Source organism: Microcaecilia unicolor, chromosome 14 (assembly GCF_901765095.1).
Source record: "Microcaecilia unicolor chromosome 14, aMicUni1.1, whole genome shotgun sequence".
In the NCBI taxonomy this organism is placed as follows: domain Eukaryota; kingdom Metazoa; phylum Chordata; class Amphibia; order Gymnophiona; family Siphonopidae; genus Microcaecilia; species Microcaecilia unicolor.
In genome coordinates this window covers 46,643,380-46,666,120 of record NC_044044.1, presented here as the reverse complement: position 1 = coordinate 46,666,120, position 22,741 = coordinate 46,643,380, and the positions used below count along the sequence as shown (strand labels likewise).

Here is a 22,741-nt window from a genome sequence, read left to right as displayed (position 1 = left end):
ACATAGGTTTGCCCTTTCCCTGCCTTTCACACACTACTGATCCTCTGGAGTTGGAAATTTGCCTCTTTTGCTGAGCAGGAATCAAATCGACCCAGCGGAATGGGAACTTGCAGACGAAGTATTCCTGCAGATATGTGCCAAATGGGGAAAGCCTGTAATGGATCTTATGGCGTCAAGCACAAATGCCAAAGTCCCGTGCTGCTACAGCAGATGGAGAGATCCTCGTTTGGCAGGGTTGGATGCCTTGGCTCAACCATGGCCTCAGGGCCTCCTGTATGTGTTCCCTCCGTGGCCCTTGATAGGGCGAGTACTCCTGCGGATTCGGCTCCACCAAGGAGAGGTGGTTCTCATTGCCCCGGATTGGCCCAGGAGGCCGTAGTATGCAGACCTCCAGCGGATGCTGGTAGAGGATCCCCTGCCATTACCTCTGGTACTGAACCTGTTGTCACAGGGCCTGGTGACCATGGAGGACGCCTGCCGCGTTGGTCTTATTGAGAGGGCACAATTGAGAGACAAGGGATATTCCAGTAAAGACATTTCCACTCTCCTACAGGCCCGCAAGCGTTCCACTTCCGTGGCTTATGCCAGGATTTGGCACCAGTTTGAGGCTTGGTGTGCTTCTAAAGCGATCACACGCATGCGGGCTTCTGTCTCGCCGATACTTGACTTTTTGCAGGATGGTTTACAAAAAGGCTTGGCCTGCGTGTTCAAGTGGCAGCCTTAGCATGTTTTTGAGGGAAGGTCTCTGGCCTCTCCCTGGCTGCTTGCCCGGATGTGACACGTTTTCTTAGAGGGGTGCTTCGGCTCCGTCCTCCCGTGTGGGCTCCGTGTCCGGCCTGGAACCTGGGGTTAGTTTTAAAGGCCCTTCAGTGTTCGTCCTTCGAGCCGCTTAGGTGAGCTTTGGAGAAGGACGTGACCTTAAAGACGGTCTTTTTGGTGGCCGTGACATCGGCGAGACGGGTATCTGAGCTCCAGGCGCTGTCCTGTCAAGACCCATTTCTGCAATTCTCATCCGGAGTAATGGTGCATACGGTGCCTTCCTTCATGCCTAAGGTGGTTTCAGTGTTTCACCTAAACCAGCCTATTTTCCTGCCCTCCTTTTCTAAAGAGGAGTTTCCAGAAGCCTATTGGCAGTTGCACCTTCTGGATGTGCGAAGGGCTCTGTTGCAATATCTGCGCATGTCAAATGCCTTCAGGACCGCTGACCATCTTTTTGTTCTTTTGTCAGGTCCGCACAGAGGGTCCTCCAGCGTCTAAGGCCACTATAGCCCGTTGGCTCAAAGAAGCTATCTTTTCAGCATATCTGCTGTCTGGCCGGCCTCCGCCTGAAGCCTTTAAGGCACATTCCACAAGAGCAATTTCCTCCTCTTGGGCTGAAACTGGAGCACTCTCTCTTCAGGAAATATGTAGTGCAGCTACTTGGGCTTCTAAGCTCTCGTTTGCCCGATATTACAGGCTGGATGTGGCTGCCAGGAGAGACGCACATTTTGGAGCACAAGTGCTGGTGCATGGTGTGGCTTGTTCCCACCCTATCTAGGGATTGCTTTGATACATCCCGCTCGTAATGGATTCATCTGCTTGATGACAAGGAAGGGGAAATTAGGTTCTTACCTTGGTAATTTTCTTTCCTTTAGTCATAGCAGATGAATCCATGAGCCCTCCCTCAGTGGTTCCTTATGTGATCGATGTTAATTTTATGTTCATTTTTTCCTGTAGATATGCTCCCTCATTGGGAGAAGTTGGAAAACAGTCTTCAGGATTTCTGTTCTGTTACAGGAGGTTGAGTTCGTCCCTCCTTTGAATTGTTGCTCCTGTTCTGGGGCATTCATCCGCTGTGAGGAAAGTTCATGTTATTATACTTTGCGGTGTTACACTGCTTTGGAATCTTCAAATACTGAAGAGGCAGATGGAGCTAGCTGGCCATGAGGCACTATGGTTTTTCAGTGCTCTCTATCTCTCCCTGCTGGTTGATGGACACAACCCACTCGCAATGGATTCATCTGCTATGACTAAAGGAAAGAAAATGATCAAGGTAAGAACCTAATTTTCCCGTCTGCTATTAAGAGAGACATAGGGGAAACCACTGCTTGCTCTGGGATTGGTAGCATGGAATGTTGCTACTGTTTAGGTTTCTTCTAGGTACTTGTGACCTGGATTGGCCACTGTTGGAAGCCAGATACTGCGCTAGATGGACCATTGAGCTTACCCAGTATGGCTATTCTTATGTTCTTATCAGTTAGAGATGAATAACATTGATTTTCTGCCAAAGTACTAACTAAGATGTCCAAATTTTAGTGCCTTTAATATTTGCTATTTTATTTTTAATTTAAAAAGACTAAAATAATTATACATTAAAATTTGCAGAGATTTTATGCCATGTGTTTAACTTGATATCATGTAGAGGCTGTGTTGTTGTCATTTCACCCAAAGGTGCCTAGACTTTTGCACATATCTGTAAATGTAACTCACTGCAGGGCACAGTCTTTTGACTGCTGACCATAGAGTTCAGACCACCAGAGGTGCATTTTCACTGCCTCTTCCTTAATGACTCATTACTCTCTAATAGAGCATACCTTGGTCAGAAAGACCTCTTCCCCTATGAAGAGTGCAAGGAGAAGTTTGGGAAGCCAAACAAGAGGAAAGGGTTCAGCGAGGGATTGTGGGAAATTGAAAACACTCCAACCGTCAAAGCCTCTGGGTACCAGGTAATTTAAATGATGTATGCTTCTTAAGCTTCATTTTGGCTTTGATTGGCCGTCATGGGAGTATATGTGATGACTTTTTGCTAAGATTTCATGTGTTGATTTATTTGTTTACTTTTCTGCTGTGTCCATGACATTGAACCTCTATTTGCAGCGACACATTTTCTGCTCCTACTTAACTCAGTTTTTTTTTTTTTTTTTGGGGGGGGGGGGGAGAGGGAGAGGTGGTCTCTTGCCATGCACTCGTTTGTGCCTCTGTTTAGGCTTTTTCCGCCATGACAACATGAAGATGGAAAATCTGTTCTCCCCCTCCTAGATTTTGTACCATAACCAGTTGGGCTTTCAGGATATCCACAGTGAATATCCGTCAGATAAATTTGCATACATTGGAGATCAAATATTACAAATTTATCTCCTTTATTGTCCTACTAATCCAGACGCATGGGTTTCACTTAAGAGAGATTGATACCATTTACCTTCAAATATATAACTATGCCATGTGAACAATTCACAAAATCCCCAAATCATGGAGGACTAACGTGCAAGCTACAGCCTCTCGACAGCTGTTAACCATGCATTTAAATATCTTGTAAGGAAAGAACGGGATAAATGGATGTATGAGGGCGCACACTCATTTACTGCAGGGAAACAAATATGCTACTTAAGCAGAAGTCTGCTGCTGAATTGACACTGCATGGCAGGCAGTGAAACCACATTCGATTATCAATGGCTTTCAAAAAACAGGTTTACCTTAAGAATAGACTTAAGTTTCTAATGATGAGGAGGAATACAAAGTCAGTGACGATGAAGCGGAGGCATTTGCTGCAGAACATTCACCAACACTGATAATGATCATACAGACTTTGAAGGGTTTTTTTGTAGCGATGAGCAAGATAATGATTGAGACATTATGAAGTATTAATGCCATAAACTTTTATCTTTTAATAAGAACTATTTTATGCAAACCATTTGGGAGGGGTTTTTTTTTTTTTTTGTTCTAATCTGTTGAATGTCTCCTTACTAGGTTTATTAGCAAAAGGTACCTATGGGGGACTTAACTTAAATGCTTTTAATGACAGTATTTTATGCAAACATTTCAGGAATTCGATGGCCTCGAAATGTAAAGATGTGTATAACCCACACCCTTTTTAACCCACATTGGGTAGTCCCAGTAAGTAAAAATGTATATACCCTGCATGCAAAAGTACAGTATTTTGGAGAACCAAATAAAGAAGGCACATATCGTCGTATCCAGATTCACAGACATTCTCAAAAATGAGGATTGTGGTGGTGGCGGCTCCGCGCAAAGGAAGGTATGATGCATCCCCATCTTGACAATTGACTTATGATTTGAAGAGTTGTATGGCTATGGCCCCATGATTCAGCTGCTGCAGAACCTTGGTTGGGTGATCAGTCTCACAAGTTTGAACCCTTATACAAGTTGGAACTCCCAAGACCAAAAAGAGGAAAATGTTCATGAGCAAGAAGAGAATTCTCAAGCTTTTGCCTCAGATTTGGTCTTCTATTAATGAGGAGGGTATCCCAGGCTTAGGATTATTTACAGGTGTTGAGCTCTGGCAGCACTAGACTGGGTCCCATGGTCATGAGCACACTTGTCTATGGTCTCTCTTAGGACACAGGGAAGAAAGATATAGGATTACGAGACCAGTTTGCGTCTTAATCTGAAAGTCATGGCCAGCTTGTTACAGTGATTTGATGTGCAAAATCTAGAGGAAGGGGGCAGACTTGGAGTTGCCCCAGGAGGTTCATGTTGCTGCATAGCTGGGGACTGCTATGTGTTTAAGGATAGTGGAATGAAATTGAGGCCAGATGGCCCATCAATCTTCTGAAAACCAAAGCGGTAATGCTGAAGGAGCGTGAACCCCCTTTTCCATGGGAGGCAGTTGAGATATTCTCCAACAGTGTCATGTCACAGGGCACCAGGAGTGCCTCAGAGGTGAAGGAGGCCATTTATTTGCTCTGTTGGGCAGTGGTGCACCCAAAAGTGTTCACAGGATCAGTGAATACATAGATGGACAACTGAGTTGCCACACCCTGGACCCAGGGACGTGGGTGCTGTCTAAAGCAGCTTTCTCACTCAATGTCCCAGTGGGGCTTGCCGAGAATGGGTCTTATACCACACAGCAAAACAATTAAGTTGCCCGTGTTGCTTCAGCTAGATGAGAGAAAGTGGGGATCAGCCAGGTTGGATAACCTGTTTGAACAATGGCTGGCTCTTGGAATCCTGTATGTAGAAATGTAGAAAATGACGGCAGATAAAAGGCCATGTGGCCTATCCATTCTGCCCATCCATATTATCCACTATCTCTTTCTCCCCCTAAGAGATCCTACATGCCTGTCCCATGCTTTCTTGAATTCCGATGCTGTCCTCTCTCCACCACCTCCACTGGGCGGTCATTCGATGTATCCACCACCCTTTCCTTAAGATCTATTTCCTTAGATTACTTTTGAGACTGTCCCCCTTTCAACTTCATTGTATACCCTCTTGATCCAGAGCTTCCTTTCAATAGAAAGTGGCATAACTCCTGTGCGTTTTATCTCAATCATATCTCCTCTCTCTCGTCCTTTATTTATTTTATTTTATTTTTGTTACATTTGTACCCTGCACTTTCCCACTCATGGCAGGCTCAATGCGGCAGGCAATGGAGGGTTAGGTGACTTACCCAGAGTCACAAGGAGCTGCCTGTGCCGGGAATCAAACTCAGTTCCTCAGGACCAAAGTCCACCACCCAACCACTAGGCCACTCCTCCACTCCCACCTTGGCAGCTTGTTGGGCAGATTCTACAGCGGATTTGCTGTAGCCTGGACTTGTGATCCCAGTGTTTCTGGTTTGGTCTCAAAGACTGTGGAACATGGATCTGGCTAGGTTTTAGATAGAAGAGGGCTTGAAGTTTCTGTAGAAAAGGAATGTTCTCGTGGAGTGACCTGCTTATCTTGTATGGCCTTTCTTTTAAGGGCTTATGCAAGTAAGAAGGGTTCTTGGCTGAGGTTATTGTGACTTGCCTTCAGGCATGGAAAAGGTCTTCATCCCCCTCCTGCATCTACTCTGACCAGTGTGAAGAATTAATTAATCTTGGTCTTCTCTTTAGCAGCCCAAAGAAAGGCGAGGCAGCTTCAAAGGCTTCAACTTCCAACAGCCTAGATAGCTCAAGGAGGCAAGGGTCAATTAATTCCCAAGAGGCTGTATGCTCATTTGACCAGGGTCCAAATGATCTCTTGAATTGAATGAATGAATTGCATTCATTCATTTGTAAAGCAATTGTGGTCGATCTCACATTTGTTTACACAACATTACTGTTTGGATATTTGCCAGTTTCAGGGCAAGCATCCTCAGATCGAACATCAAATTCCAACCCTGTTTATTATTGTGCTTGGTTACATTCCGTGTATCTGGGCTTGTCCTGGTGGGACAATGAGGAGGGAAAATTTGATAACTTTTTCCTGGTCTTATAAGATCAGTCCAGGTTCCTACACAGTTTGTGTGGGTTTTCTTTTTCCAGAATCCCCATTGTGTTGTATTTGTTGAAATTGTTAAAGCTGTTTTATTCCCCTGGTGGTCAGACCTTGGGTAGAGGTGGTGCTGGGCACAGTGGAAGGTGTGGGTTAATCCTTACCCTACCCCACACACTCTTAGGAGGGATCAGGAGAATTTTCAGTTGTGGCTTTATTACAAAAATACTGGGAAGTTGCAGGCTACACGGTACCCTAAATAGGGTGAGATCCCCCAAGTATTTCTTGGTTGTGTGGATTTTTTGTTTTTGTTCTCTTAGTAGAGAAGCAAAACTCATATGTGTGGATTTCAGGAAAGAAAAGTAGCAGGTGTGACCACTTTTTTCCTTATACGTCATCTTTTTCTACTCAGGTTTATATTCCACATTCTTCATTGTGGATGCTCTGAAAACCCAACTGGCTATGGGATTATCAGGACAGGTTTGGGAAGCCCTATGCTAAAACCTGTTACCTAGCTGTGGCTACTACCATGTATCTCTATAGCAAAAGGGATAGACTATCCGTCCCCGTTCTACTTCTGTTGAATCAATGGACTTGGAGGTCAGTTTTTCTTAAAGGAACTGGGATGCCAAGTCTGTCGATTCTTTTGGGGTGGGAGACCAGGCCTGGAGCAGCATGTCCCAAGTGGCATTGAGTTACATATCCTCCCTTCCCATCATTGTTTTCTGTTGTATTTGAAGATGAGATTAAATTAATTTTGTTTTTGGCAGGTACAGACAGCAAAGAGCATACTAGGGCAAATTAACATTCTATTATGTAGCTTCCCACTATTCCAGAATCTGTGGGATAGTTGTCCATTGCCAGCAGGTGGAGGTAAAGAACTGAAAACTGAGCTAAGACATATCTCTCTCTTAGCATCCAGTCCTCCTCCTCGATCTATCCGCCGCTTTTGACACTGTCAATCATGATTTACTTCTTGCCACACTGTCCTCATTTGGGTTCCAGGGCTCTGCCCTCTCCTGGTTCTCCTCCTATCTCTCCCACCGAACCTTCAGAGTACACTGTCATGGATCTTCCTCCACCGCCATCCCGCTCTCTGTTGGAGTTCCCCAGGGATCTGTCCTTGGACCCCTTCTTTTTTCAGTCTACACCTCTTCCCTGGGCTCACTGATCTCATCTCATGGTTTCCGGTATCATCTTTATGCTGATGACACCCAGCTGTATCTCTCCACACCAGACATCACCGAGGAGACCCAGGCCAAGGTATCAGCCTGCTTATCCGACATTGCTGCATGGATGTCCAACCGCCACCTGAAACTGAACATGGCCAAGACCGAGCTTATCGTCTTTCCACCAAAACCCACCTCCTCTTCCTCCACTCTCGATCTCAGTTGATAACACTTTCATCCTCCCCTTCTCATCCACCCGGAACCTCGGAGTCATCTTCGACTCCTCCCTCTCCTTCTCTGCGCATATCCAGCAGACAGCCAAGACCTGTCGCTTCTTTCTCTTTAACATCAGCAAAATTCGCCCTTTCCTCAATGAGCACACCACCCGAACTCTCATCCACGCTTTCATTACCTCTCGCCTTGACTACTGCAACCTACTCCTCACTGGCCTCCCACTTAACCATCTATCCCCCCTTCAATCCATTCAGAACTCTGCTGCACGTCTTATATTCCGCCTGAACCGATATATCACCCCTCTCCTCAGGTCACTTCACTGGCTTCCGATCAGATACCGCATACAGTTCAAGCTTCTCCTTCTTACCTACAAATGCACTCAGTCTGCAACCCCTCATTACCTCTCTACCCTCATCTCCCCTTACGTTCCCGCTTCTTCAGATCCCTTTTCATGCTTTCCACTCCCTCCCGGGTGTCCACTCTGTTGCAAATCTTAGTATCATCCGCAAATAGGCAAACCTTACCTTCTAACCCTTCGGCAATGTCACTCACAAATATATTGAACAGAATCGGCCCCAGCACCGATCCCTGAGGCACTCCACTACTCACCTTTCCCTCCGAGCGAACTCCATTTACCACCACCCTCTGTCGTCTGTCCGTCAACCAGTTCCTAATCCAGTTCACCACTTCGGGACCTATTTTCAGCCCATCTAGTTTATTTAAGGGAACCGTGTCAAAAGCTTTGCTAAAATCTAAGTAGATTACGTCTATAGCACGTCGATGATTCAATTCTCCAGTTACCCAATCAAAGAATTCAATGAGATTTGTTTGGCGCTGCATACTTTTGACAAGCGCTACAGGATGGAAGCTGCGGTGTGCTTGGAAGCCAGTTTTAAGGCTTTGGTCCTCGAGGCGGCAGCGCCAGGATTCCACCCACTCTAGAGATCTGCTTTTAAATATTCTACAGGTTCTGGAATAGTGTGAAGCTACATAATGGAAGGAGGTCTTACCTGATACTTATCTTTCCATTAGTCCTTCCCAGAATTCCAGAGGCCTGCCTGAGGTTTCTGTTCAGTTGGTGCGAAGTAACGGGTCAAGTTGTGTAGAGATGAGGTCCACACATTTGCTCATCTGGTTAGTGTTAGGTTAGTGAGTTGTTTAAGGTTGTTTTGTGTGTGTTTTGAGTTTATTTTCACTGCTTTTCTATATAAATACTGAGGAGTTGGATTGGATGCCAAGAGAGATGTCTCAGCTTGGTTTTCAGTTCTTTATCTCCAGTGACAGTTACCAAGGTAATAAAAGAATAGACAGTCTTTAGAACTAGTCCAGTAACCTGCATACCTTTTTGGAGGTGTTTTAAAACTGGGCTTGGACTTTGTTTCTAATATTTATGTGCAGGAATGTATGTAAACCCCAACAAGCATATAACTGGAGGGAACACATGCAAGAAGATGGAAACATGGTAGGCAGATGTCTTTATTCAGTTTGTATAATTACAGAAGACTAGGTGACCCAGTTCTTTACTAAATTGTGAGTCTATTGAGATTCTTTACCCTGTGTACAGTACACACAATCTTGCATTTTCATTTCTAGGGCTATATTGCTTTCTGACATTTTTCAGGTTTCATATGTTGTTTTCTCTTTAATTGTTACGCATAAACAAAAAAAAAATAGTATGAATCTAAAATAACTGCTGCTGACCGATTGGTCCTCCTCCTATCCATTTTGGATATGCACTGACTTGATCAGAAATGCCATTAACATTATGCTCCTTCTCTGCTTACAGCTAGTCCAGATAAGGAATTCTACCGAGGAAGTTAATGAGAGTGAAGGAGAGCCGGTGATAGAGATGTAGGATAAGCTTATGCAGATTAACATGGTCAAATGGAGGTGAGGGGTGGGAAGGAGAAACACTGAAAAGACAGGCAGTGAGCTGGTTAGAATTTTCAGCTATGTGCGAGATTCCTTAACTTCATACTCTGTGGTAATGTCCTAAAAGTACATCCTTTGAATTTTATAGTCAAGACTGTTTCAGCTTTGTGAATCCCCTATTCTCCAATATTCTCACAAGTGGGTAGATGCTGATTCACATTGTCCGGTCTGGCATTTATGCCAAAGTAAAAAAAAAGAGCTTTGTGAAGCTCGAGCCACTCTCCACCACGCTTGCACAAGTGCCTTCCCGCCCATTGCATAAATGCAGTCTCCTCAGTTCTCTTTTTCTGCGTAAGGAGAAGCTGCTTCTTTTCGGTCCTCTACTCACCCGATTCAGAGAGCTTTTAGTGCCTTTCGGCTTTTCTTTTTTTCTATTTTCATTGTGGGGGTTTTTTTTTCTATTTTCTACCTTTTCAAACCCCATCTTTTATTTTTTAGCGAGTTTTGCACGAGTTTCTTTCTTCTTGAACATCATGGGCCGTTTTTAGGCCCTAACCGGTCGGGTTCTTCCCTTCTTTTTTTGTGCCTTTGCCTCTTTTTAGGCACCATCGAGTTGTTTAATTTGGCCGATGAGGTTTTCCAGTCCATGAAGACTCCCAATGACTTTGAGCTCTGTACCCGGTGCAATCGGACTATCTCAGGAAAAGACACCCTTTCTTGGTGTCTGCAGTGTCTTGGGCCCGACCACAGTCCTGCTATCTGTGTTCTGTCTTCACATGCAGAAGAGGATCCAGGTCTCCTTAGAGGCTCAACGAGAGAAGATTTTTTTGATCCAAGTCTGGTTCCTTGACGTAGGCATCAGTATCAAGGTCGAGCATCGCACCGTCATCAGGAGCCTCAGTAAGCATGGCGGTGAGACCTTTAGACACTGGGAGCAGTGAGACGTCGAGTGGGTCTCCACGTATCTCACGGCCTCCTGCTGTCCGTCATCTGACCCGAACCTGAGGTGACGTGAGGATTCAACGTCAGCACCGAGGAGGCTAGGTGACATGCTTTGGGCGAAGGATAAGAAGCATCGTCATCGGTCACCCTCGACATATGGTTCCGGGAGCTCCGGGGCATCAAAGGATTTAGCACCCGAGAAGCATCAGCGCCAGGCGAACCACTCTCCCTCCGTACAGGAGGTGCTGATGTGACTGTCTCCAAGCAGCTGAGATCCTGCTCTCGTATCAACCCTAGGAGTTCTGCAACCGGCATCCCAGCTTTTCCCGGTGTTATTCCTCAATGAGCGCATCCAGGCCTTGCTCCCTGAGCAGCTGGATGGCCTTATGCAGCGATGTGCATCTGTATTGGGGGTGCTTGCACCTGCCATACCTTCCGCTGTGGCCCCGCCTGGCCTCAACCTGCGGTGTGGCCTCCAACTCCGGCATCACTTGCGGCACCAGTATCTACTGCTACCCAAGCCGGTACCCCTTCGTCTGTGGAAGAAGCTTAACGGGAGCCGATTTCTCAACGCTGCTCTCAAGGACTTGGCATCGAGGCAAGTTCGGTCTTGGACATCCCATAGTGGAGATCCTGTCCAACACAAAGGAGGAGCGCTCATGGGAATCAAAGGAGGATCCCAGATACTTTACCTCAGATGAGTCTTATGGGATCCCCTCTGAGCCCTCCCCACCACCTGAAAGGAGAGTCTCCACTGGAGAGCCTTTCTTTTCCTATCTTTTGTTAAGGAAATGGCTGAGGCCATTCCATTTCCTTTGGAGGTGGAGGATGAGCCCAGAGCAAGATGCTTGTGGTCCTGGACTAAACATCTGCTACAAAGGAGGCTGTGATGGCACCTCTTCACGAGGAACTCAAGGAAGTCCTTTTTGGGAACTGGGCACCCCCTCTGTTGGTCCCTGTTGTGCCCAAGAAGCTTGACATCTAGTATTGGATCCACAATGAACCTGGGTTTGTAAGGCCTCAGTTGCCTCACGATTCCTTGGTGATGGAATCCGCTCTCAAAAGAACCAGAGTACTAACTATGCCTCAGCACCTCCAGGCAGAGAAGCTAGAACCCTGAATCCTTTTGGAAGGAAGATGTATCAGGCTTCAATGCTGAGCTTTTGACTGTCTCCATCAGAGCACAGCCGCAGTAAAAGTGTCCGTCCTGGACAACTTGCCGGTCGGTGGGAAGCTAGAAATTTTTTCAACCAAAGGTGGTCTCTTATAACCTCCGACTGGTGGGTTCTTCAAATAGTCCATCTCTGATACACCCTCAATTGGCTTTCCAAACCTCCAAATTGCCCACTGAGAGCTCATTCTTTCAGTTCTCAGCAAAGGCAGGTACTTGCTGAGGAACTCTCCACCCTTCTAAAGGCCCGTGCGGTCGAACTTGTTCCACCAGGTACTTTGTGCAGAAAAAAGACAGGAGAGATGCATCTCATCCTAGACCTGAGGCCCTGAAGAAATTTTTAGTTTCCCTGGGCACCCTTCTCCCCTTCAGAAAAACGATTAGCTGTGCTCTCTGGACTTAAAGGATGCGTATACTTACGTCACGATACTTCCAGCCCACCGGAAGTATCTTCAATTTCAGCTGGAAACATATTACTTCCAGTATCGTGTGTTACCATTTAGCCTCGTGTCAGCTCCCACGGTCTTCACCAAGTGTTTAGCGGTAGTTGCAGCATCGCTGTGCAGACTGGGAGGCCTTGTTCCCTTATTTCGATGATTGGCTGGTGAAGAGCACCTCAGTGGATGGTGCTCAGGAGTCCATGTGGATGACTATTCGGGTGCTAGAGCTACTACGGTTTGTTTTAAACTGCCCCAAGTCTCATCACCAGTGATTGGAGTTCATAGGAGCCCTGCTCAACATGCATACAGTTCAAGCCTACCTTCCAGAGACATGAGTGGACAATCTTGTCTCACTAATGTCCAGGGTTTGTGTCTCAACAGGTCACAGCTCATATGGCTTCACAGTGTACGTTATGCCCATGGCATGTCTTCACATGAGAAGCTCAATGGACCCTGGTTTCTCAGTGGTATCAGGCCACGAGGAGAATCTAGAAGATGTCACCTAAGTGTCCTTAGAGCTTGTGCGCTTTGACTCTGGGACTACCATTCTAAATTTCTCAGCCACAGAAAGTGCTGACGACAGATGCATCTCTCTTGGGATGGGGAGCCCATGTAGATGGGCTTCACACTCAAGGTGTTTAGTCCGCCCAAGAAACAAGTCTTCAGATCAACCTCCTGTAGCTTTGAGCGACCTGGAACGCTCTAAAGGCTTTCAGATATTGGCTGTCTTATCAAATTATTCTAATTCAAACAGACAATCAGGCTGCAATGTATTATACCAACAAGCAGGGGGCACTGGATCTCACCCTCTGTGTCAGGAGACTGTTCGGATTTGGCATTGGGTTTGCCAGCATGGCATGTTTCTTAAGCCACTTATCTGGCAGGCACAAACAGCACACTGGCCGACAGGCTGAGCAGGTTAATGCAACTGCACGAATGGTCTCTCCATATGGGCGTAGACTGCAAGATCTTCACAGATCATGGGGCACCCCCTCGGTGGATCTTTTTGCCACTCAACTCAATCATAAGGTCCCTCAGTTCTGTTCCATGCTTCAGGCCCACGGCAGGCTAGCATCAGATGCCTTCCTCCTCAGTTGGGGGACGGGCCTTCTGTATGCATATCCTCCGATACTTCTAGCGGGAAACACTTTGTTGAAACTCGGGCAAGACTGCGGAACCATGATTCTGATCACACTATATTGGCTGCGCAGATATGGTTCCATCTTCTGGAATTATCTTCTGAAGAACCGTGGAGATGGACTGTTTTCTGACCCTCATCACGCAGAACGAGGGCTCGCTTCTGCATTCCAGTCTCTGGCTCTCACAGCTTGGATGTTGAGAGCCTAGAATTCGCTTCCTTCGGTCTTTCGGAGCGTGTCTCCCGGGTCTTGCTGGTTTCCAGGAAATATTCCACTAAGAGGTGTTACTCTTCTAAATAGAGGAGGTTTGCTGTCTGGTGTGAGAGCAAAGCCCCTAGATCCCCTTACTTGCTCTATACAGACCCTGTTTGAATGCCTTCTACACTTATCAGAGTCTGCTCTCAAGACCAACTCTGTAAGAGTTCACCTTAGTGCTATTAGTGCTTATCAATGTGTAGAGGGTAAGCCCACTTCTGGACAGCTTCTAGTTGTTCTCTTCGTGAGAGGTTTGCTTTTGTCAAAGCCCCCTGTCAAACCTCCACCAGTGTCATGGGATCTCCAGCTGATGAAAGCTCCTTTAGAGCCGCTGAATTCCTGCTATCTGAAGTACTGACCTGAAAGGTCGTTTTCTTGGTGGCTGTTAAGCTCGTAGGTTTAGTGATCTTCAGGCCTTAGTGGTGGATGCACCTTATACTAAGTTTCATCACAACAGAGTAGTCCTCCGCATACACCCTGAGTTCCTGCCGAAGGTGGTTGAGTTCCGTCTGAACCAGTCGATTTGTCTTGCCAACATTCTTTTCCCGACCTCATGCCCATTCCGGAGAAAGCAGCTTGCACACCTTGGATTGCAAGAGAGCATTGACCTACTACATGGAGCAGACAAGGCCCTACAGACAGTTTGCCCAGCTTTTTGTTTCTTTTGATCCCAACAGGAATGGGGGTCGCCATTGGGAAATGCGCCATTTCAATTTGACTGGCAGATTCAATTTCTTTCATTTACATGTCACGGCTCATAATGTCAGAGCCATGGCTGCGTCGGTAGCCCACTTGAGGCCAGCCTCTATTGAAGAAATTTGAAGATTGTGACGTGGTCTTAGTCCAAACATTTACATCTCATTACTGCTTAGAGCAGGATATCTAACGCAACAGTCGGTTTGGGCAGTCAGTGTTGCAGAATCTGTTTGGGGTTTAGAATCCAACTCCACCCTCCTAGGCCCATTTTATTCTGTTCCAGGCTGCACGCTCGCTCAGTTGTATGTACTTTCAGGTTAATCTGTGTTATGTCCTCGACATTGCGAGGCCCAATTAACCAGTGTTTGTTGTTTTGGGTGAGCCTTGATGCTAGGGAGTCCCCACTTGTGAGAATATTGGAGCCTGCTTGTCCTTGGAGAAAGCGAAGATACCTGTAGCATGTATTCTCCAAGGACAGCAGGCTTCATATTCTCACAGTCCCGCTTACTTCCCTTTGTAGTTGTCTCCTTGGTTATTTTTACTTTGCTTTTTGCTTTAATATTGAACTGAGGAGACCATGTTCACATGAAATGCAGGGAGGCACTTGCTCATGCGTGGTGGAGTGCGGCTCATGCGTCACAAATATCTATTTTTTTTACTTTGGCGAAAATGCCACACTGGGTGACACAGATCGGCATCTGCCCACTTGTAAGAATATGAAGCCTGCTGTCCTACAGGTATCTTCGCTTTATAGTTCATTGGCGAGCAGCCATTTTTCATGCAAGACTACATAACATGTCCTTCCACCCTGAAGGAACTGTTACAGGGTTTCACAGATTTGTTGCACCTAAATTATAAAGGAAATAAAGAAATGCGTTGAGATTAAGAGGGAGGGTGGAATAGCAATTGTTTTGAATATTCATGATGTTACCTATAAGATCATCCTGAATGTTACTTGAGATTCTTGCTGTATGAATATGGTTTTTGCATGTATTCTCTAGATGTAAGAACTGAGAAGCAAAACCCAAGCGATCCTAACATGCAAAAGCAGTGGTCAAGACCACTTCTAAAACTTGGGTACCATAAGCATATTATGAAGGGAAGAAAGAGGGTTAGGATTTGCTGGAAGAATGTAAGGTTTTGGCATCTTTAACCCCATTACATTCCTGCAGGAACTGCTTACATAATTGATTGTACTTGCTATTTAAAAACTCATTTTTGTTTTAGAAGTTCTCATAAGCACAAGTCATATAAAGACTATTAAATGAAGGGGTATGGAAACTGCTAAAGACAAAATCATAAACCTGTAGGGATTGTTGCAAGGTAAAGGCAGTGTTACTGGGAAATTTGCAGTAGGGAAACTGGGAGATGGAAGACACTAGGGAGAGGGAGGTAGTAGGCCTGACAAATGTTGTAGGAGGTGAGCAAACCAGCAGGAACTGAGATCTCAGTCCAGTTGAAATTGTTGGGAGGGCTGGGATGAGCAAAGCACTCCATAATAATTGGTGCTTGGGTTAAGGGGCGGACAGTTTACTGGTTTGATAGTTAGGAATGGCCAGCTAGAACTAGTTAATCTTCTCCCTCTCCCTACCCCCAACCAGAAATTTAGGGTGGAAGAGTGCTCCTTCATAGATTGTTCTAGTGACAGTGATTTGGGGGCAGGAGATTAATCCACAATAGCTGTGTCCATGAAGAGTCGTCGTTCTTAATGTATTAAGTGTAACCTAGTACTGGAAAGAGGCACAAGACATGTTAACTAAAGTCACATAATCATTTTGTATGTGTTCCGATTTCTCTTTTTAGCCAACTGCAATGAGCAGCTCTGCATCGATAACTAGTGAATACGAGAGAAAGCTGGTGAGAAATTGAGAGGATTAAGAATTTAGGCAGTAAAAGGGAGACAGCATAGGAACTGCTCAGCACAATAGTTCTTCCCCCCCACCCCCCCCCCCCCCACCCCCCCATGGATTTGGAATAGATGGGGGCTCCAAAGTAGCTGAATTTTGATTCAGTCTTCTGTGGAGACACACATGCTACTACAGCAACTCTATTTAAAATTCATATATTCCACCTACTTCTTTCCATAGAAATCATCGAAGCAGGGCACAATAACATTGCTATAATCACAACAGAAACATCAAAACTTACATACCTAAGGGATTACAAGGCTATTAGGTCAGTAGAGCATACGGAAGTGCCCCAGAATCACATAGGAATTTTAGAAGGTCTGTTTATTTGTTTTAGGGGGTATATTGTGTTAAGTTTTAAGCATACTTCACATCTTCGAAGAAGCATTTCAAACGTGTTGAACAATTTTTTCTTCATTAATCCTCAAGACTTACTAGATGAGAGGAAGAATTTCTTAACAATTAAGAGGCAGAAAATAAGTGGAAATAGTGTGAATTGATTGGCAGTACATACTATAGTGTATGTTGGGTGTCAGTAGGAGCTCTTCATAGACTGGCAGCATGAATCGGTCACATGTGGGTAACGTCATCCAGCAGTGCCGAAACAAGATGTTTACTAGCTTGAGTTAGTCTAGAAGACTTTTCTGCTCATTCATGGTCAGTACTGCTCAGCTGTGTACCACAAGACCCCCCTCAGTCAGTCTTTTTCTGCGATGTGAGAGATGTTTCTCCCACTGACTTTGCATTACTTACCAGTGGTCCAGCAAGATGTTGCTGCATTGCAAAGCGGTTTCACCCTTGACAAGAAACAATGTTCATACAGCAAAATATATTAACATCTTATTTAAGCCTAGTTTCTTTTCAACAATGACAGATTTGATTGACCCCTGAGGTAGGCCTTTGTGCCGAAACACAGCCGTATCAGGTCGTTCCTATGATTTTTATAATAAAGACTTATTTTTAATTCTCTTTGGATCCGCCTTACTCCTTTTTTTTTGCTCACGTTCAACGTGAGGTGTTTTCCCTCCTTTTTTTTTGTTTCATTGGAAACTGTTTTGTGTTGTTCATATCAGGTGCAAGGCTCCCTTAGTAAAGTTTCTCTTCCATAGCGTCCCATAGATCAATCCAGGGACTGGTGGTTATGTCCCTCTGCCAGCAGGTGGAGATAGAGAGAACTACTGAGGCTCTATATGTGGTCATGTGTCACCATTCCAACCTCAGTATTCTCTCTATCTAGCAGGTGGATGGTCATAACTCTGCAGCTCTGGATTGGGACTCCTCGCCCGTTCCCTCGGGATGAGTTGAGTGACCCTGGGGTTGAGGTGCTCGCAGAGGGCTGAGCTGGGATAGCTGGTGGTGCCAGATCCCTCCCTTTCTCCCCCCCTTCCGCTGATTTCTGTCCCCCTTCTGCTGATTTCTGTCTTGGCTGTGTTGGCAGCATGTGAGTGTTAATCTGCTTCTGAAGAAAAAAAAGAGGAACTTTTGGCAGTACTTTTGTTGGTAGTGCAGTTTCTCACAGTACAGGATATTGCTAAGGGACAGGCTTTTAGCCTGTTTCGCTGCTGCCTCTTGTCAGCAGGGCATATGGCAGCCCCATCAGTGAAGCGTTGCTCCCGGTGTGGAAATCGGAGAGCAGCGTCGGGAGCTTGCTAGTCCTGCTCTTGGGCTTCTCCGGGACAGGACGGATCGGCAGCAGGGCAGGATCGGCCAGAACGGGGGCAGTCAGTCCCGTTGCTTGGTGCCTTGGAGTGGTCCATTTCCCGCCCACCGGCGGATGATTTTGGTGCCATTACGCCTTTAAAAGGGAAGCCGGCATCTTTTGCTGCTTCGGGAGCACGGTCTCGGAAATCAGCTGATTTGCGATCAGTTGGGGCCGCGGTGTTAGAATCGGCAGGGACTGGGGCAACGGAGAAAGAAATTGATATGGTTCACCGTTTTTCCTGTGCTGAGTCTCATCACGCCATTTTCACGGGTGCCATTTTGGATCGGGAGGGGAGGCCAACTTCGGAGCCTTCTATTCCCTCCTCTCAGCTTTCAGCGCCTGTTCTGGCTGAGACGTTGCAGGAGAATGGCTCTGAACACTCTGAGATCCCTTTTTCACCAGAATTTCTACTTTTGCTGCACAGAGCATTTTTACTCAAACGCTCTGGAGGGGGCCGTGCGACTGAAGGGTCACTGGGAGCCTCTCCAGAAGATTCCTCCATTGCTCCTTCCGCTAGCTTTAAGAGACCTCAGGTGGTCGATTTTGGATCAGTTGTGGGGGTCAGAGGTAGATGACGGTCAGTTGTCAGTAACATCCCAGCTAACCCGGTTGGAGTTGCTTGAGGACGGGGATTTGCCGTCTGAGGGGTGTGGTGACCTTACTGCGGCACGATTGTTTCGCCAGGGTTGGCGAATCTCATTGTTAAAGCCTTGGAGATTTTGAATATCTCGCCTCCGGAGGGTAGTCCCTTCTCAGCAGCCCCTTCTATTATGTCGGGAATTAAACGACCGGCCCGTACCTTTCATATTCATGAAGCTATGAAGGTACTTATCGTGGCCCAATGGGACCATCCGGAGGTAGGCTTGAGAGTCGCGAGAGCCATGAGGCGGTTATACCCGCTTCCAGAAAGTGAGCAGGAAGATTTGCATTTGCCCACGGTGGATTCGTTGATCACAGCAGTCACTAAGCGGACTACATTGCCAGTAGAGTGTGGCATGGTGCTTAAGGGATCCGCAGGATAGGAAGTTAGAGTCTTCCTTAAAAGCTTCCTTCGATGTGGCAGCGTTATCCATGCAGGATCAGTCTGCGGATCCTATGTTGCCAGGGCTTGTCTGTCTTGGGTGCAGAAGGCGGCGTCCACGGAAGAGCTGGTGGCGAACTTGCCGTTGCTCAAGGCGGGCCTCGCGTGTCTGGCGGACCTGCTGTATGACGTTCTTCAGGCATCGGCCAAGGGGGTAGCCCTTTCTGTGGTGGCTCGCCGTTGGTTGTGGCTTCGTCACTGGTCTGCGGATACGGCTTCTAAGTCTCATCTGGCTCGTTTGCCCTTTAGGGACAAGCTTCTGTTTGGCGAGGAATTGGACAAGATTGTTAAGGATCTGGGAGACTCTAAGGGCCGTCGGTTGCCAGAGGATAGGCCTAGGTCTTCTGCTCGAACGGGCACCACTCGAGCCAGGTTTCGTGATAATGCGGCGCTATCACCCGGGACGGACAGGGGCCTTCTCTAAGCCCCATTTTCCGCAGAAGCAGCAGCCGTTTCGGGGGAGCGCGGCTCTGGCGGCACAGCCTCTGAATTCTCCAAGGGAGCTCGTGCCCAATGATGGGGCCTTGGTCCATCTTCCAGAGTCAATAGGGGGCGGCTGTCCCTTTTTCTGGGAGAGTGGGCCAGGGTAACTTCAGACGAGTGGGTGTTGAAGGTAATCCAGGACGGTTACAAACTCAAGTTTGTTCGAAGTCTATCAGACTTTTTCGTGGAATCTCCTTGCAAATCTCTAAGGAAAAGAAGGGCGGTCAGAGATACGTTATTCCATCTATTTCGTAGTGCCAAAGAAAGGGGGCTCCTTTCGTCCTGTTTTCGATCTCAAGGGAGTAAACAAGGTGCTGCGAGTGCGTCATTTTCGCATGGAAACTTTGCGGACCATGATAGCAGCGGTGCAGCTTGGAGAGTTTCTTACTTCTCTCAATCTCAAAGAGGCGTACTTGCACATTCCCATTTGGCCGCCTCATCACCGTTTTCTTCGGTTTGTGGTTCTGGGGCGCCACTTTCAGTTCCAGGCGCTTCCCTTTGGGTTGGCGACGACTCCGCGGACGTTTTCCAAGATTATGGTTGTAGTCGCAGCGTTTCTGCAGCAGGAAAGGGTGCGAGTGCATCCTTATCTTGACGACTGGTTAATACGGGCTCCATCCTTTCAGGACAGCGTGCGAGCGACAGACAAGGCGGTCGGTCTGCTATGGTCTTTGGGCTGGATTGTCAACTTGGGGAAGAGTCATTCGGTTCCGTCTCAGTCCTTGGAGTATCTAGGGGTGTTATTCGACACCCGTGTGGGCAGAGTCTTCTTGCCAGACAACAGGAGATTGAAGTTGCAGGCGCAGGTACAGAGTCTTCTGCGCAGCCCTGCACCCACGACCTGGGATTATGTTCAGGTATTGGGGACCCTGGCGGCGACACTGGAAGTGGTTCCGTGGGCCAGGGGCCACATGAGGCCTCTGCAGAGATCCCTGTTGAGTCGATTGTCTCCGATATCCGAGGATTACTCGGTTCGGTTGTCTTGGGAGCCGAGGTTCAGGATGGAAATATGTTGGTGGCTCCGGTACAGCAAGTTGAGTCTGGGGATGCCCCTGGCGGTGCCGGACTGGGTGGTAGTGACGACGGATGTCAGGCTAGGGGACCCATTGTCAGGGTTTTACGGCACAGGGCCCCTGGTCCCAGAAGGAGGCATCTTGGTCCATCAATCGATTGGAGCTCAGAGCAGTGCGTCTAGCTTTACAGGCCTTTCAAGCAGACCTGGCGGGGAGATCGGTTCGTGTCCTCTCCAACAATGCGACGGCGGTGGCCTATGTCAGCTGTCAGGGGGGCACCAGGAGTGCTCATCTGAACGAGGAGGTGAGGCGGCTATGCTGTTCTTTATTTTGTAGTTGGTAACATGCTTCTGTGTTAAAAAAAAAAAAAAAAATTGTTTACATACATACATATAGCAGAGTCTGTATTGCATGTAAGCGCAACAGAGCACAGATAGCACATGGAATTATTTTCAGTGTGAGCTCATTCACCCTGTGCACAGCTTCCTTACCGGGGTACTTGACTGCCTGTTACGGTAGGTCTCCGATTTTTGCTGTTTCTCCATCGGGTGAGCCTTGGTGGGTGCATACTCCACACTGCAGGTCCTTCCCCCCTTCATTCACCCTCCTTGACTCATGTGATCAGTGTGCCTCCGCCCCCTTTCCTGACTTCCAGAGAGAAGTCTTTGCAGGCTTCCCAAGGCAGGAATAGAGCAACCACTAGCATTTAAAAAGAAAACAAAAGAAAAACCCCCATTGCACACTGCACAGTCAGCGGAAACTTTTCTGAGCTCCAGTTCCTGCTCGGGGTGCCGAGTTAGGCCGTGATTTGGTGCAGAGGGTTTAGTGCTCTTGTTTCCCGTGCCTTTTCTCATGGCCGCTCCCACTTTGAAAGAGCGCTATTGTGTGGTCTGTCAGCCCCAGCGTGTGTTGTCTCCCGCTTCTGCCACATTTGCAAGAGGCGGCGTCTGTAGATGAGGCGTCAACCTGGGCAGGTCCTGCGGGTCTGGATGGTGAGGCAGGAGGAGGACTCCCTAGTGGATCACGCCATCTCTGAGGCGCTGCTGCTTCCAGGCACCACAGAGGTGTGGAACAAGGGAATAGCAGGTTGCTTCTCAGCAGAGGGCCCCCCTGTATTGTGCTGTCAGGAGGCCTTGGAACCTCCTGGCTTCTCTCCGTAATTATTTCTGCTCCTCTACCAATATTGCTTAAAGCAGCAGAGCTCTGACGTGGTGTCCCAGGATTCAGGGGGAATCTTAGGTCCTTGACTTTCCTTTGGCCCCTAAGCTCCGGAGGGGGCAGGGCCTGGGGCTCAGGATCTGGTTGGGGCTTCCTCTCCTCCTTTTGGAGAGAGAGGTTACAGAGGAGGATGACTGGGGCGTAGAAGACATGCAGCCTGAGTCAGACTTTCTGCTAGGTGAGCATTCTTTCATAGTCCGGCTCTTTCGCCGGCAGTAATTGCCCTGGTTGACTACTCAGATCCCTTATCTTTTGGGGTTTGGATGAGGACCAATCTGCGGTTCCTTGTAAGGGGGATCCCCTCTTGTGGGTTTGTGCAAGCTACCGCGCCCCCCCCCCCCCCCCTTGAATGAAGACCTCTGAGCTGGTTGACTCTTAGTGGTGGCGACCAGATGCTCCACTGTGGGCAACGAGGGGCATGGCTCCCTTGTATCGGCTGCCTGCCAAGGACATGGAGCGTCTTCAACTGCCTAAGGTGGATGCCTTGGTCACTGCCTTGCCTAGGAAAATGGCAGGGTCACCCTCAAGGATCCTCAGGATTGCCGAATGGAGGCTTTTCTCAAGTGCTTGTTTGAGGTTGCGGTCTTGGCTCTGCAGCAGCCATCTGTGGCAGATACATGACTCGTTCCTTTTTCCGTTGGGCAGAGAATCTTCCTGATGATCCAGGTGTCAGCTGACAATCTGGCTAATTTGTAGATGGGGCAGCCGCCTTGGCGGATACCACATATGATTTGATTTGCGCTTCAACAAAATCCTTGGGTGTCTGTGACGAGTGTCAAGCTCTTTGATTGAGGCACTGGACTGAGGACTTGACCTCCAAGATGCACCTCAGTCAGCTGCCCTTCAGGGGCACTTCCTTGTTTGGCGAAGACCTGGAGAAGTTGGTGAATGATTTGGGGGAGTCTAAAGTGGTGCGGTTGCCTGAGAACCGCTCATGTTCTGGGGCCTGGGACTCCTTTCAGGACCAGACTTCGATTCCAGAAGGTCTCGCCAGGGTCAGTTCTAGTCCAGATCTTGGGCTTTTCTGGCCTTTAGTGGTGGACACCAAGGAGGCCAAGGATGGTAGTCGGGGATCAGCCAGCCCCACCTGTTCAGCAAAATGAGGTTTTGCGAGTCCAGGCTCCAGACCTTTCCATAGAAGGGCGCTTACATCTCTTCTGGAACTGGACCCATATCACATCTTACTGTTGGGTGCTGGACGTCATTCAGTTCGGGTATCTTCTGGAATTCCCCCAAATCCTGCAG

General features: G+C 47.5%; 1 protein-coding gene across 6 annotated transcripts in view; it reads left to right on the top strand.

Moving 5' to 3' along the window:
- HDGF (heparin binding growth factor) overlaps positions 1–22,741 on the top strand; it is a 303,843-nt gene that overhangs the window by 36,012 nt on the left and 245,090 nt on the right. For 3 of the 6 annotated variants that reach the window (XM_030187055.1, XM_030187054.1, XM_030187051.1), the window contains exon 3: positions 2,567–2,705. In XM_030187055.1, the coding sequence (XP_030042915.1) occupies positions 2,567–2,705 (139 nt within the window). Of the gene's footprint in view, positions 1–2,566; positions 2,706–9,363; positions 9,418–15,895; positions 15,950–22,741 lie in introns of all 6 variants that reach the window. The other 3 variants (XM_030187053.1, XM_030187052.1, XM_030187050.1) reach the window with 2 other exon arrangements.